This window comes from Morchella importuna (genome assembly GCF_003444635.1).
Source record: "Morchella importuna strain M04M26 chromosome Unknown Morimp01GS029, whole genome shotgun sequence".
Taxonomy (NCBI): Eukaryota; Fungi; Ascomycota; class Pezizomycetes; order Pezizales; family Morchellaceae; genus Morchella; species Morchella importuna.
This window is the reverse complement of record NW_025763426.1, coordinates 539,064-552,163: the sequence shown is the minus strand read 5'-3', so window position 1 is coordinate 552,163 and position 13,100 is coordinate 539,064. Positions and strand designations below refer to the sequence as shown.

The 13,100-nt window shown below is 47.3% G+C and overlaps 5 protein-coding genes across 5 annotated transcripts; 1 reads left to right on the top strand and 4 right to left on the bottom strand.

Moving 5' to 3' along the window:
• Window positions 1–631: 631 nt before the first annotated feature.
• Window positions 632–1,438, bottom strand: LAJ45_08435 (uncharacterized protein; the record flags this gene model as incomplete). The annotated part of the gene is made up of 2 exons (XM_046117985.1): window positions 632–1,109; window positions 1,422–1,438. 2 exons carry the CDS (start codon window positions 1,436–1,438, stop codon window positions 632–634), a joined length of 495 nt encoding a protein of 164 aa, XP_045968911.1.
• Window positions 1,439–3,548: 2,110 nt separating this feature from the next.
• LAJ45_08434 (uncharacterized protein) lies at window positions 3,549–4,428 on the bottom strand (the record flags this gene model as incomplete). The annotated part of the gene is made up of 2 exons (XM_046117984.1): window positions 3,549–3,987; window positions 4,049–4,428. The coding sequence occupies 2 exons, from the start codon at window positions 4,426–4,428 to the stop codon at window positions 3,549–3,551; spliced, it is 819 nt and encodes a 272-aa protein (XP_045968910.1).
• A 2,038-nt stretch (window positions 4,429–6,466) lies between these two features.
• On the bottom strand, window positions 6,467–7,102 carry LAJ45_08433 (uncharacterized protein; the record flags this gene model as incomplete). The annotated part of the gene is made up of 2 exons (XM_046117983.1): window positions 6,467–6,794; window positions 6,855–7,102. 2 exons carry the CDS (start codon window positions 7,100–7,102, stop codon window positions 6,467–6,469), a joined length of 576 nt encoding a protein of 191 aa, XP_045968909.1.
• A 3,294-nt stretch (window positions 7,103–10,396) lies between these two features.
• Window positions 10,397–10,813, top strand: LAJ45_08432 (uncharacterized protein; the record flags this gene model as incomplete). Its single annotated transcript, XM_046117982.1, has 1 exon — window positions 10,397–10,813. One exon carries the CDS (start codon window positions 10,397–10,399, stop codon window positions 10,811–10,813), a length of 417 nt encoding a protein of 138 aa, XP_045968908.1.
• Window positions 10,814–10,860: 47 nt separating this feature from the next.
• LAJ45_08431 (uncharacterized protein) lies at window positions 10,861–11,212 on the bottom strand (the record flags this gene model as incomplete). The annotated part of the gene is made up of 3 exons (XM_046117981.1): window positions 10,861–10,937; window positions 11,008–11,093; window positions 11,154–11,212. 3 exons carry the CDS (start codon window positions 11,210–11,212, stop codon window positions 10,861–10,863), a joined length of 222 nt encoding a protein of 73 aa, XP_045968907.1.
• Window positions 11,213–13,100: the final 1,888 nt, after the last annotated feature.

Genomic DNA, 13,100 nt, shown 5'->3' with positions numbered 1-13,100 from the left:
GAGGACCGGGCTACATACAGGGGTCCACAAGTCGTCACTCGGCCCCCCGCGACGACAGCTTGTTTCCAAGAAATTGACGAGGGAAAGTCCTGCTGGGATGGCCAATAAACGCGCCGTCTTCTTCTCCTGAGGCTTCTCTCTTTTGCTTTTGCAGCGGGAGACATCAACACCATCATCATTATCACGATTATCACCAACCACAACGATTCGCCTCAAATATCGTGTACCTGCCATACATTGCACTCGAGCTGGTGTCGTCAGGGCTTGATCAATCTCTACAAGGTCCACACAGACCACACAGACCACACAGACCACACAGACCACACAGACCATTGGCAAATCAGCAATCCTCCACCTAACGCCTCTACGAATCACACTCTCCACAAACTACAATCTCCACGAATCACAATCACAATCACAATCACAATCTCTACGAATAAAAACTACAATCCTCACAAAACCAAACCACCCCCACCTCAAACCACCATGCCACCCCCCCTCTCTCCCCGCCCCCCTCCTACCGCCCCATCCCCCCACCCCGCGACCACAATCCCAACATCGACAACGACAACGACAGCGACGACGCAAACCCCCCCGCCTACCCCACCCGCCTCTCCATCCTCCCCCCACCCTACGTCCGCGGCCCACAGCCACCCCTCCCACCCACCCCACCCCCCGCAGCAGACAAAGACCTGCCCTCCCTCCCCACGCAATGGGGCGCCCCGCTCGTCCCCGGCCCCAACGGCGCTCTTCCACCATCACCCGAAGACCCGCCCTCCCCGCTCTCAGCCGCATTCCCAACCACCGAGCGCCCGCTGCCGCCGCTGCCGTCTGGATCAGTCCTGGCGCGGGCCATCACGGATATGCGCCCGCTGCCGCCGCTGCCAGGGGGTGAGCGCATGCTTCCGGGAGGTGGGGGTGTGGATAGGACGCCGCTGCTGCCGCCGCTGCCGGGCGCGAGGGAGAGGGTGCCGGGGATGGTGGGGCAGGTGCGGGGGGGGCCGGCGGGGAGGAAGAGGTCGTGGCAGGGGGAGTTGGGGAGGGTGGGGGTGGGGTTGGGGTTGGGGTGTGGGTTTGGGACGGGGGGGAGGGGGAAGGGGAGGAGGGCTCTGAGTGGTGGGTGTTAGGGTGTGGAGGGTGGAAGGGGGGAGGAGGAAGAGGGGGTAATGAGGCTACAGTGCTGGCTGATATGGTTTAGTGCGTTGTGAGTGGGTTGATATATCTTTTTGTTTCTTTTTTTTTATCTCATTTACCATCGTTTTCTTATCCCCCCGCTATTAGGCTTTTTGACTGGTGTTTTGGCCGTGATATTTTGGTCTGCTTGGTCTGAGATGGGGTGTATCTACATCATTATGCGCGCGGGGGATTTTGTTTTCCACGTGCCACCAATACCACAGCCCAAGAGCTGTGATTCGCCCTACCTGTTACCCATTTTCATTTTTTACATCTTGTTTGTCTATCACCCCCTCCCCGCTTCTCTATCTTTTCTTCCCCTTGCGTTACGGCGTTTGATATGCATGGGCCAGCTGTATATAACTATCCACATCGAAATACCAACTCCAGCTAGCTAGCTAGCTGCACATACATACACACCTGATATCTATATATATACAGCGTTGTAGGAAACGAAGGGCTTGAGTGTGTGTTTTGATGGTTATATATGGATAGGCGGGCTAATTAATCCTCAATGTGCTTGTGCTGTGTTGTGGGTATTGTGGTTCGATTCTGATGTGGGTAGCGGGGCGCAGCCGAAATGGAATTTAGAATATCTACATGTAGGTATCTGCGGTATATATGGTCTGATCAAGTGGGTGATCTTTGTGAAGAGCTATTCTTGTGGCCATTGTGCATTCCGGCGCTTTGGTACATGAAAATCTACTGCAGTCAGGGATGGTGCAGACTCAATATAACAGATATTGATCTAGATCTGCGGACAGGCCGTTCGAAAGTAGAATCGGGGAAGGATCGACAGGGCCTCTAATATGCATTACTCTGACGATGAATTGAGTTTTTCTGAGCGACGGATATATATGTGGGGGGATATTTATATGGGTATTAAAGCTTGTAGCTTGCGTTTTTGGGTCGGGCTCTTATCGTGAACCTGAGGATCCTGGGAGTGAGTGGCGTTTCTTGCTTCCGGATTGCATGCGCATATGCACATAGTGAATTAATATAGCAATTGATCAATACAGTTAACGGGAAAGGTCTGGGGTGACACAGTTTTTTCGGTAGACGTGCTCTACAATAACACATGATGCAAGATGACACAACTCGATATGATCCGATTAAGCAGCTACAGACCGAACACATGTCCTTCATAGTACTTTTATGGAGGGTTAGGGGTCCTGTTTCATCTTGGCACACCGCCAAGCTAGCTCAAGTATCACGTACCCGCAGCGCAGCATCCACCATTAGCGAGTGGTCTGATGGTTATGTGGCTAGACTGCTCGTCGGGTTAGACACCGTGTGTTTGGACAACAAGGCCTTGAGTTCAAACCGGGGGTGGGGGTAGTATCGAACACTTATCACAAATAAGTCGATGCAGTATCTTTTGTTCTTTTTTTTTTTTTTTTTTTTTTTTTTTTTTTGCAGCGATATAAAAATTATGATTTTTTTTTAATTTCTCTGGGCTGCGAGGAAGGGGTAATCGGTGAGGTCGAGTATACATCCCATTTTGGATCATAGCGAACTGTGTGGCATTTTTGCAATCATGTGTTATTACAGATCAGCACTGAAATCTGTGTCATTTTAGACCTTTCCCTTACAATTAATGAATACACATACAAGTATTGTAGACTTATAAATTAAATTAACCGATCACTAGCACCCTCGTAAGACTCATGGCAATCACAACTGTCCTGCGAAGAAATATCACATCGAGACCGGACCTTCAAGGTCAAAAAGATAAGCCTATTCCTGGCAAGCATCTAACTCCATTTATGAGGGCAAGAATTACTCAATTGCTCTCCTAGTTGAATTATTCACCCGAGGTTGGGTTTGATGTAGTCGTGAGTGATCGGTTAATTTTATAACCCTACAATACATTATCAAACAACAATTGATCAATAATAATACTCATGAATTATCACTCGAACTGGCCTGTGGCTTGGCAAGCGGGAGCCATCCGTAACAACCAGCAATGTCTTCGCTGAACTATACAGGCTCGGCCATGTGCACACTTCCAAGCCACGTATAAGGACACCGGATAGCTCCGTCCTTTTCAACCTAGTCACAGTACAAGTGGTCAAGTTGACAATTGGGGGTTTTTAAAAGTTTTATTGATCAACAAAGGGAAAGAAGAAGAAGGAGCGACTTGAACAAAGAAAAACAGTACTCGTACAGTCATGGAGTCGTCAGATACCAACGCGACCAAACTTCCACAGGCATACCTAAAACAAAGATGTACGTGACCCTGATGAATGAACGAGTAGAGAGAGCGTGATAAGGAAAGAAAGAAAACCGACACAAGAACAACGTAAGGCATGGGGGACGAGTGCTATATCGAAACATGTCTCTGCCTACCGAAATCCTACTCTGCCTGACCATGTTCATAGTCTTCTTGAACCTTCTTGAACCTTCTTGAACATAAAAGAACTCTCCCCGCCGGAATACATGTGTTCGCCTTCCTCGGCAGATGTAACGTCGCTACCAACAGCTTCAGAGGGAGCTTCCGCCAGTTCGAATGTTCCTAGGCGTGGATCTTGTGGGAGCTTGTCGATGACGGTACGGGAAACCCCTCCTCCTTTGGCGAACCGGGTTGCAACGCGGGGGATGAATCTTTTGTGAACTTTCCGGATATGCTGGGTGAGGTTGTCTTTGCGGGGGAAGCCTTTCTCCTCCCCAAATCGTTTACAGCCTAGTACCGGACAACAATATCTATAGGTTTTGAAGTGGTCCTCGAGTTCTTCTCGAGTAGAGCATGTAAAGTTACACGCTAAGTGTTTTTTACATGTGACTTTACCAGTCTCATCGCAGCAGTGGGGCATGCTGTTAGGAGTTAATTAGATTTTGTGGGATGACCAGTTCGGGGAGAAGTACAGGAACTTACTTTTTAGAAGACGATCCGAGAGTGCACTTACCAACACCACCATATCCAGGATCGGGGAATCTAATTTTAGCACCCTTTGTACACAATGGGTTCCGCTTGATAGGAGGATATCTCCATGTGTAGCGGTCGCCATATATATCCAGGGCCGAGTCGGTCATAAGAATCGGTGTCTCTTCCATACTATTGGCTTTATCCAGATTCAGGGAGGCCGCATCGCGGTTGGCGTAATATCGGCGAATTTCACCAGTAGAAACAAAGGGCCATCCCTCGATCTTTTGGTGTTCACCATCAATATCCCAGAGGCGGTCATAGCAACCGCGTGTGCACGTATTATAAATTGCCGCGGTGTGGTGGTAGTTACTGACCCTGAAGGTATGCATTAGCGTCAAAAAAAATTACTCACCCGTCCTGCAGCTGTATGTCTCTGCAGATGCATGGGTCGGATTGGTTTTGAGACATGTCGGGCAAATTGCAAAGTCAGTGACGTATCAGATATAATTCAAAGATTGGATTGGTTGTTGGAGTAGGGCGTCAAGTAAAGGAGCAGAGGTTCGGTGTAGAAGATGGGGAAAAAGCTGTGAAGTGGGACGGGGGGTAGCTGGCTCTTTATATTTTCTCATCCGGGGCTCTCCTTCGATGTAGAGATGTCTATCTAGACTACATGTACTTACCCCTGCGAGGCGGACATCGCTGTCGCATCATTCATGATCAGGAACGCGCACGCAGAGTATTAATGCAGACATAGTCCTCCTCCTAATATCAATATATAGATACCATTCTCTGTATCTTTTCACCATCACCCCTTCATACCTGCAAGTACCCATAGTACAAAAAAAAGGGAGTGAAATCGCTACCTCAACAATTACAAGAACACCGCGTACCGTACAAATTCTGTATTGCCAGCGAAAATATCGTAGTGAACTTGCAGTATATAGTACTGTCTGTTAATTGGTGCTTTTCGTCTCTTCTCGTCTCTTGTCAAATCTGTACCTGATTCGTGAGAAGAAATGTTTCTTTTTCTACAGAGAGTACCCACATGCAGTGATCAAGGCTCGTACTCTACATAGAGTCCCTATGTAGAGTACCCACGCGAGACATGTGACACTTTACGCTAGAAGCACAGTGTACTTACTCGCGACCAGCAACAAGAACCCGAATATGCAGCTGCAAGTCTTTGGTGTATTTTTGACCTCTACTCCAATGGAAATTGCAGATTAGGACGTGCATTTTCGGGTTCTTGTTGCTGGTCGCGAGTACTGGTGGCCCTCGGCCAGCAATCACAGATCGTTATTTCACAATAACTACACTTTACTGACATACATGAACTGAAACCAAGCCACGGTCATTCTGGAGCCTGAGGGCATGCATGGAGTTTGATCATGGCATGCAGAGTGTCAGGATCGAGATTCCTTGGCATGAGGTTCTACAAAAATCTTGGCAAGATACAGTGGACTCAGCACTTCATGAACTATCACTCGTCACTGATTGGATAGCACACCTATATTGCGGGGATGTGTCGATCCAGAGCTATGTATTACGCAGTTTCTTTCAAACAGCTGCGAGAACAGCCCTTGGCACTCCATACATCTACGTAAACACAAAATCCCGTTAAGCAAAAAATCACAGCTGCAGGGGAAAAAAAAGCCCATATCGCAATTGCAATAAAACTGGTGCAGGTCTTGATTTCTTTGGTGAGCCATCTCGAAGGAGCCAATCCCAGGCTCAGAGGGCCAAAGTTAAGGAATAATCACTACCGAGTAGTATACCTACGCAGGCCCTTTCTGTATTGCTGGAGTATCGATAAACTTTCCTAAATGATTAAATTCAGGCGTACTGGCATGCTTGTGCATGTTGTAATGGATGATCGCATGAACGCTGCCGGAGAGCGAATCGAAAATCAAGTCCTGACATCACGTGGAAAATGATACCGGTATCAAAATTGTTGTCCGAGGGTATAGTTCGGAAACAATATATTCGGGCATTCAAATGCTCCTAAGATAGAGGGGAGAAGTCACGTATGTTCGCTACATGTAGACTTGACCGCATGTTCGTACGACTGTCCAGCCCTTCACGACATTTACCAACCTTCTACAAACTCACCACCAAAGCCCTATTGCAAGAAGGATATATAGACAACGTAGGACCAATCCCGAAACCAAAGCACGCAGATCGGAACAGATGCCACAAAAAATTTCAAATTCAATATTACATAGGAACAACACCTGCCAAGGTGGCCAAAAACAAAAACAAAAGAAAGAGAAACGAATGAGAAAGACATTCCAATGCAACCCCATACCCAATCCCCCACTTCAATACAAAAAGAAAAAACGAAAGTGCCACTCATATCCTCCTAGCTCGCCTCCTCAAAACAACGCGCTACTCCTGGGCAGGAATGTCTCGACCTCCAATGCTGTCTAACTACTCAGCAACGGCAACGTCCATGTTCCCATTCTGGGCGCCGTCTCTATTATTTTCCGCAGCCCGAGCGCGGGCTCTGACTCTGCTGCCAGGCGGTGCTGCCTTTCTGACTTCAATGATCTCTCCGTGAGCGCTCCTGCGGTGAGGTATAATGTTGTCGCGGCGAGCGAAGACGCTGCTGCAGCCCGGGAACGGACAGTGGTACAAGGTCTTATCATGGAGGTTTTTGTAGTGACGGTTGAAGTCACTCTTGCGTGGGAAAACTTTACCGCACGTGGTGCATAATATGGTGAGCTTTCTGCCGCTCCAAATACATTCGTGAGGGCCGCTGAGCGGGAGCATTAGATGTTTATCTCGATAGTAATAGGAAGAGTCTGTAAGGACATACTTAAAATTTCCGGCACAGCGGCCTGGAGGTGGACAACAGCGGTTGGGTTCTTCGGCTGGATGGGTGGCTACAGGAACAGCCGCAGGCACGTCCAGAGCTAGGACTGCTGTAGGATCTGCGGCAGGGGATGGTGGTCCAAGTGTGATGGGAGATAGAGGAAGGGGAAATTCTTGACCATGTGCACGAATAATATCATTAGTTGCTTGTCGGATCAGATGATCTTCCGGAGGTCCAAGGAGGCATATCATGAAGCGATCAAGGTCTATTCTTCAATGATTGGTCGCCCTTTGTTAGCGTCAAAAAAAAAAGTAATCACCTTGCATGATGCAGGTGATCATCAAAACTACAATCATTCGGCTGCTGAGACATGACTGCTAGGGTTTTCTGAATAATGCGTATATTATAGGTTAGATGCTTTTTTGGTTTGTTAGTAGAGCGATATAGGGGAGCAAAATATCGAAAAGGCTCTCAAAATTGATGGGGGGGGCGACTTTGAATATATACTCCTCCGTAGTATACGCCAAGACCTAAGCAGTACCTTCAAGTATTTACTACGTAGTATATATATGGATACATTCATCTGAGCTTATAATTAAGTACTTAACAGGCACATCTAGTGATCTCTACTCTAGCTATATGTGTGAAGCCTACAGGCAAGCTGTACGTATACATGCAGTAGTGATAACATCCACAGCAGTAGCTTTTAGTTGAGAACACATATTCACTACATGTACTTACCTTCAAGCTTACTTTTACCTGCTCCCCATAAATATTTACTAAGCTACATCTTACGTCAATGATTATTGAATCAGTGAAGCAGTCCAAAACGTTAACTATGTGAAAATAATGTTAATTGCATATATTAGTTAATTACATGTACATGTACATGTAGTTATCCCCGTCGGGCTAACGACATAATTGGACTAGTCTAAGAACCCATGAGTGCTGTTTCCTTATAGAAACCTACACGAGATATCGATATTGTTGTTGCTGTTACTTGTTCTACATACGTATACGTACTAGAGCCATGCCAAGACACACCAATCTCTTGTGATTGGCCAGCCAGTGTCGCAGGCTCGACCTTTGAAGACATCATCTTGGCACTACAGGCTCGACCTTTGTGATTACATGTGGAGTACGTGTCATACAAAACTGGACTAGCCTTCTCTAATGACAAGGCTGCAAACTTAAACCTCGAGCCTACAAGTACCGAGGGGGCCTACCAAACGAAGGTATGTGTTTCTGGAGGGAGGTGGTGGAAGCGACTTAACCATCATCGATGGTGTGCGTGTGCATGCGCACTCAGTTAACGTTATAACGCAAACTCCGCCTATCAACAGATCATTCTCGGGGGGCGATTATCTCGTTAGCCCAGATCTTTATTGGGATCGGGGTGCTGTGTTGGCTGACAGGGAGCCTAAGCCTGAGAAAAAGCCTGGCTGTTCTGCTTTTCTCTTTGTGGGGTCGGGTGGCGCGGCCCAGTGTCCACTAGCATCTAGAGTCCGTCAGTACCGGCTAATGAACGACTGTGCCCTACCTAACTCTCTACGAAAGAAAACGCGTCGGTAAATATGTGATCTCTACAGTACTTTGATATGTATGGAAAAGGCATCAATTAAAGCCTAGTCATTCCAGTGTGTGTCTATCACCACAGAGGGCTTTCGGGTCTGGAGTTTGATAAGTGAATTGATCAGTACTTGGTATTAAGCAGGAAACAACCAACCCCCAATAAAATATTAGCTTACTTAACTAACCAAGTACATATAAGTGGAGTTTACCGTACCATATGCCAAGGTCAGCTCACCCCAATTATAATATTGATATCCCACCTTCTATATCTACTAACAGCACCCGTTACAAAGTGTAATATTGTAATTCCGGAGTCCGGAAGAGCCGGATAGCATGTACCTATGTTTAAGCTTTCCCGGATACCGTCCCCACAGCGAGAAATTGATGCGTTTCATTCCCCCCAAAATCCGAACATGAGACTTTGTCTGCCGTGTGTAAACTCGAAAAGGATTTCAAAGTAGTTCAGTATGAGCTAATGTCAGCCTTAAGCTGCCCAAAGTTCGAGAGTTGATCTTAATATTTCGCTCCCTAGATAGACCTGGTGATAGACCTTGCCAAAAAGAATTCAGGACTTATCATTGTGCGAGTGAGCATTGGCTCTGTCGTCGGTGCTATTTGTGGCTGGGTATTTACCCCCGTCTTTCCCCATGAAAGTGGCTTTTTAAATTGTAAGGTCTCGTGAATGTTGGTGTGCGTGCGGCAGGTTGAGGGTTGAGGATCCGTCATCCAGGTCGTGGGAAAGAAGTAGAGAACCCAGAAACGTCTCCGTCTAGCTAGTACAGAGTCGGGTACTTGAAAGTGTCATCAACCACCGATATACGTATATCCACACTCCATCACTACAACAACATTCAACATCAAACCTTCAACCCTCCCTTTTCAACCCACCAAGACCATCACATCTCAACGTCATCTACACCTCATCTATATAACGCCCCCCTCTCGATATACCTCCGAACTCCGAATTCCCAAATCACCACTACAATCAACAACTACAATGCCATCAGCAACCACAATGAGAACCAGATATGCAACCTGGATCAACGGCGACACTACAGGCGCACGCTGGATGAGAGCTCCCGAGAGGTGGGCCGTACTTGGGTACCGCCGCGTTCGGAGGGCAATGCCGAGGCTGCTGGGCCCATGACTTGCAGTAGGAGGGTTTCCAGAGATCGTACTGTGGCTTGTGATTAGGGATGTGCTATTCAGGTCGGTAGTGATGCTAGTGATTGCGCTGGTGATGATGGCTTTTCTGCGCGCGTAAGGGCAGGTTGTGGCGGTATAGAGCGCTTTATGGGGGATTAAAAGGATGGCGGCTTCTTTTTTCAAATGGAAGAAAAGAAAAATAACGGTGGTATGGGGGTGCTAGAGCTTACGCTAGGTTTACACGGCTTGTCGGTTTGGCTTTTGTGCTGCATGGAGGTTGGTAAAGCGAGTGATTTGGTGTGATTTCGCTTTTTGTTTGTGTATTCAGAATACACTGACTGCTTTCTTACACCCCAATGGGGTTTTGCACGACTTGTTGATTCAGATTTCGTGATTGGTAAGCGAGTGATTCTCCGTGATTTGGGTGTTTGCTTGTGCAATCAGAAGATCTTTTCTCTTTTGCTGCACGTACACGAATGTGCCATTATATTTTTCTAAATCTTGAATCACTATCCTCGGCCTGGGTGATTCACATTATCGACTCTAGTTTATAAGATCAGTTGCGAGCTGGAACAGAATCGGGAAAGCGCTATATAGCTAGATATCCCCTGGAAGATGCCAGAGTTCTGATACTATATATATCTCACTAATCTCATTCTTGCAAGATATTCTTCAACACACGAACGTCATAAAGGAACACACACACCCTCTCGCTTCCACTACCCTCCCCAAACCTCTTTACCTTCCTCTCCACCAAAAAACAAACAACCAACAACCAACGTAACCAAAAAATCAAAAACCAATTCCTACAAACCCTCCATAATATAATGTGCTACTACCGCCTCGTCCAATTCTCCTGCCGCTGCCTCTGGGGCGCCGAATACGTCGTCCGCTGCGCAAAGCCAATGGAGGCGGAGGTGACCGCGCGGGGCTACACCGCCTGCCAGCTGCGGGGAATATACCCCGACATGCAGCGCATGTGGTTCGGGTGCTGGCACTGCCTGACAAAGGGCTACGAGCGGGAGGGGAAGGAAACGCCCATGAGCTTTTCGAGCTGGGGAGAGACGATCACGTATCTGCTGCTGTGCGAGACGGGGATGGTGTGGTCGTATCGGATGCATGTAATGAATAGGTGGTGGAGGGTGAGACATGTGAGGAGTGAGAGGATGGGGGTGTCGGTGGAGGAGGCGGAGGAGGTGAAGAGACGGACAGGGTATAGGGAGGTTGTGAAGGTCAACTGGTAGTGGCGGATTTGGGCTGGATAGCTGGGCTGTACGGGGTGTGTGTGGTTCTAACTGGGGTAGTGGAGTGCGGAGCTATGAATGCTTGTAAGTTGTCTGTATTCGGGGGCCGTATTTTCCTGGCTGACTTTGAGAGTAATGAGTCAAAGATTGCTCTAAATTATAAAGTCGTACGCTAGTCAGAGGGTTGTTTGTACCTGGTACGCAGTAGAATTCAATAGTTATATCCTGCTCGTAAGCTATATTGCCAAAGTAGTGTATACTGCGAGCCAGCCCATACGAACTAAACCAAACGTGCTAGCTGTAACAATGCTAGCTCCCAGGTGGAGACTCGTTCGCGAACCTTTTCGTTTTTTCGAGAAGACTAAAAATCTTAAGACCTAGTAAAGGAATAGCAAACATTGCATTCTGGGGATAACATTGCATGTTGCGTGCCGTCGTACTCATGCGAGTCTGATTCGTGCCTTAATTAGCGGGAATAGAGTGCATAGTTATACGTTACCTGAGGTAAAGGTGGACTCGCGGAGTGGTGGTAGTGATGGTGGTATATGCATAATTCAGCAGAGAGTGGTCTAGTATTGTCCTCGCCCTCTTTGACTGCTTGTAGTTCAAACCCCTGAGCGGCACTAAAAGATCAAGCTTTTAAGCGATATTTTTGTTGCCCAATAAGATTGGTGGCCGGGATCCGTACATGCAGGCGTGGTATAGGCTGGTGAGATAATAGGTCAGGTATGTGTGGTATAATGTCGTTCATTGTATCAGGTGCGAGGGGTTGTTTAATTCTCTCTTACCATCTTTTTCAGTAGTGGATGGCTAATAATGTTTATTATGTGATTTCAAAAGATCCTACCTACATGTAGTACATAGACTCTAGATCTGCACTCGATCGATAGTGCTTGCAGATGGAGATAAACCTAACACGCACAATAAATATGCTGCCTACCTCTTCTCATTATCTTTTCAATATCGCACATCCTGTAGCAGAAACCCCCCAGAAACCCCTACCTCTATCATATTGTCTGATTGAAATAAGTGAGTCAATATATTGCTGGTTTTATTGAATTTGATGCTCGAGTACCATCATAGATCTAGAGTGGAGATGGTTTTGCTCAATATAGACTTTTAGAAAATTCTCAATCTAGCAACATTTTGCCGGCCTAAAGAAGGTTCCCCTTGAGATTTTTTTTTTCATGATATATCACCAAAGTCGATTTTCGTTCTTTGCTCTGCTTTTGATATTTTGAAATCTCTGGCGCGAGATTTTCTCGATTTGGGGAGTGGTTGTGTTTTTATAAGAACGTCCATCAGGCCGGTAAGGAGTCTTCTTTGACTCAAAGGAGGGTCGAAGGGTGGATATAATGGTGATCCTTCGAGCCCCAAAGCATGCCCCCCCCCCCCCCCCCTGCGGATCCAATATATCCACGAACCCAGGCCCACGGCCCATAATGGAGCCTGATTGGCACCACAATCCAAAGTGTATGAAACCGATATCTCCCACAGCCAAAACGAGCAAAACCCATAAATAAAAAAATTGTAACACAGGATCAGGCAGTGAGCCCCCCCAAAGAAGCACAGTTTTATTATTAAAATTACCAGTTAACAGCTCTCTCTTCCCCTCCCTATCCTTCTTCCCTCCCTTCGGTTTTCGATGCCGATATATCCACCACTATGGAAAGCTCTCGGTCGTAGTTATGGTCCCCGCTTGTACTATAGCAGAGAACCAACCAACCGACTACTTCATTGGCGCAGCCATCGCGTCTTTATCGGCGTCTGGTAGCCTAGGGCATCGGGGCCTCATGAACAGCGGCAGCGCAGACCAGTAAGGAGCTGGCTTCCCAGGCATTGGTCTTGGGCCGAGAAGCTTTCTTCTGGGTGGTCGTATGAGGGCGGTCATTTCTGTGGTCCCCCTTTGTTCAACGGTTGGCTGGAGGTTTGAAGATTGATGTGGAGCCTTGAGATGTAGGCTTGAGTCGGGAAGTTTGGGTCTGTGGTTTCCAATGACAGACGGGCGTTATGAAGCCTTTGTAGTATACGTTGCGTTTGGTGGTGTTGAGAGGATGAGGCCGATGGTGGTCGTACTGGTGTTAATGAGATAAGGGAAAGCGGGGGAGACAGAACATAGGGAGAAGATAAGGTTCAATGGCTGTCTGAGTGTTGGGAGAGGTTGGAGTGGGTGGTATGGCGGGATGAGGAATGTAAACAAAAACGGAAAGGAATGGGTGTGTACTCTGCCCCGAAGAATAGTATGGAATGTGTGTATTTTCAATGTTAGAAAAGCGATACACCTACG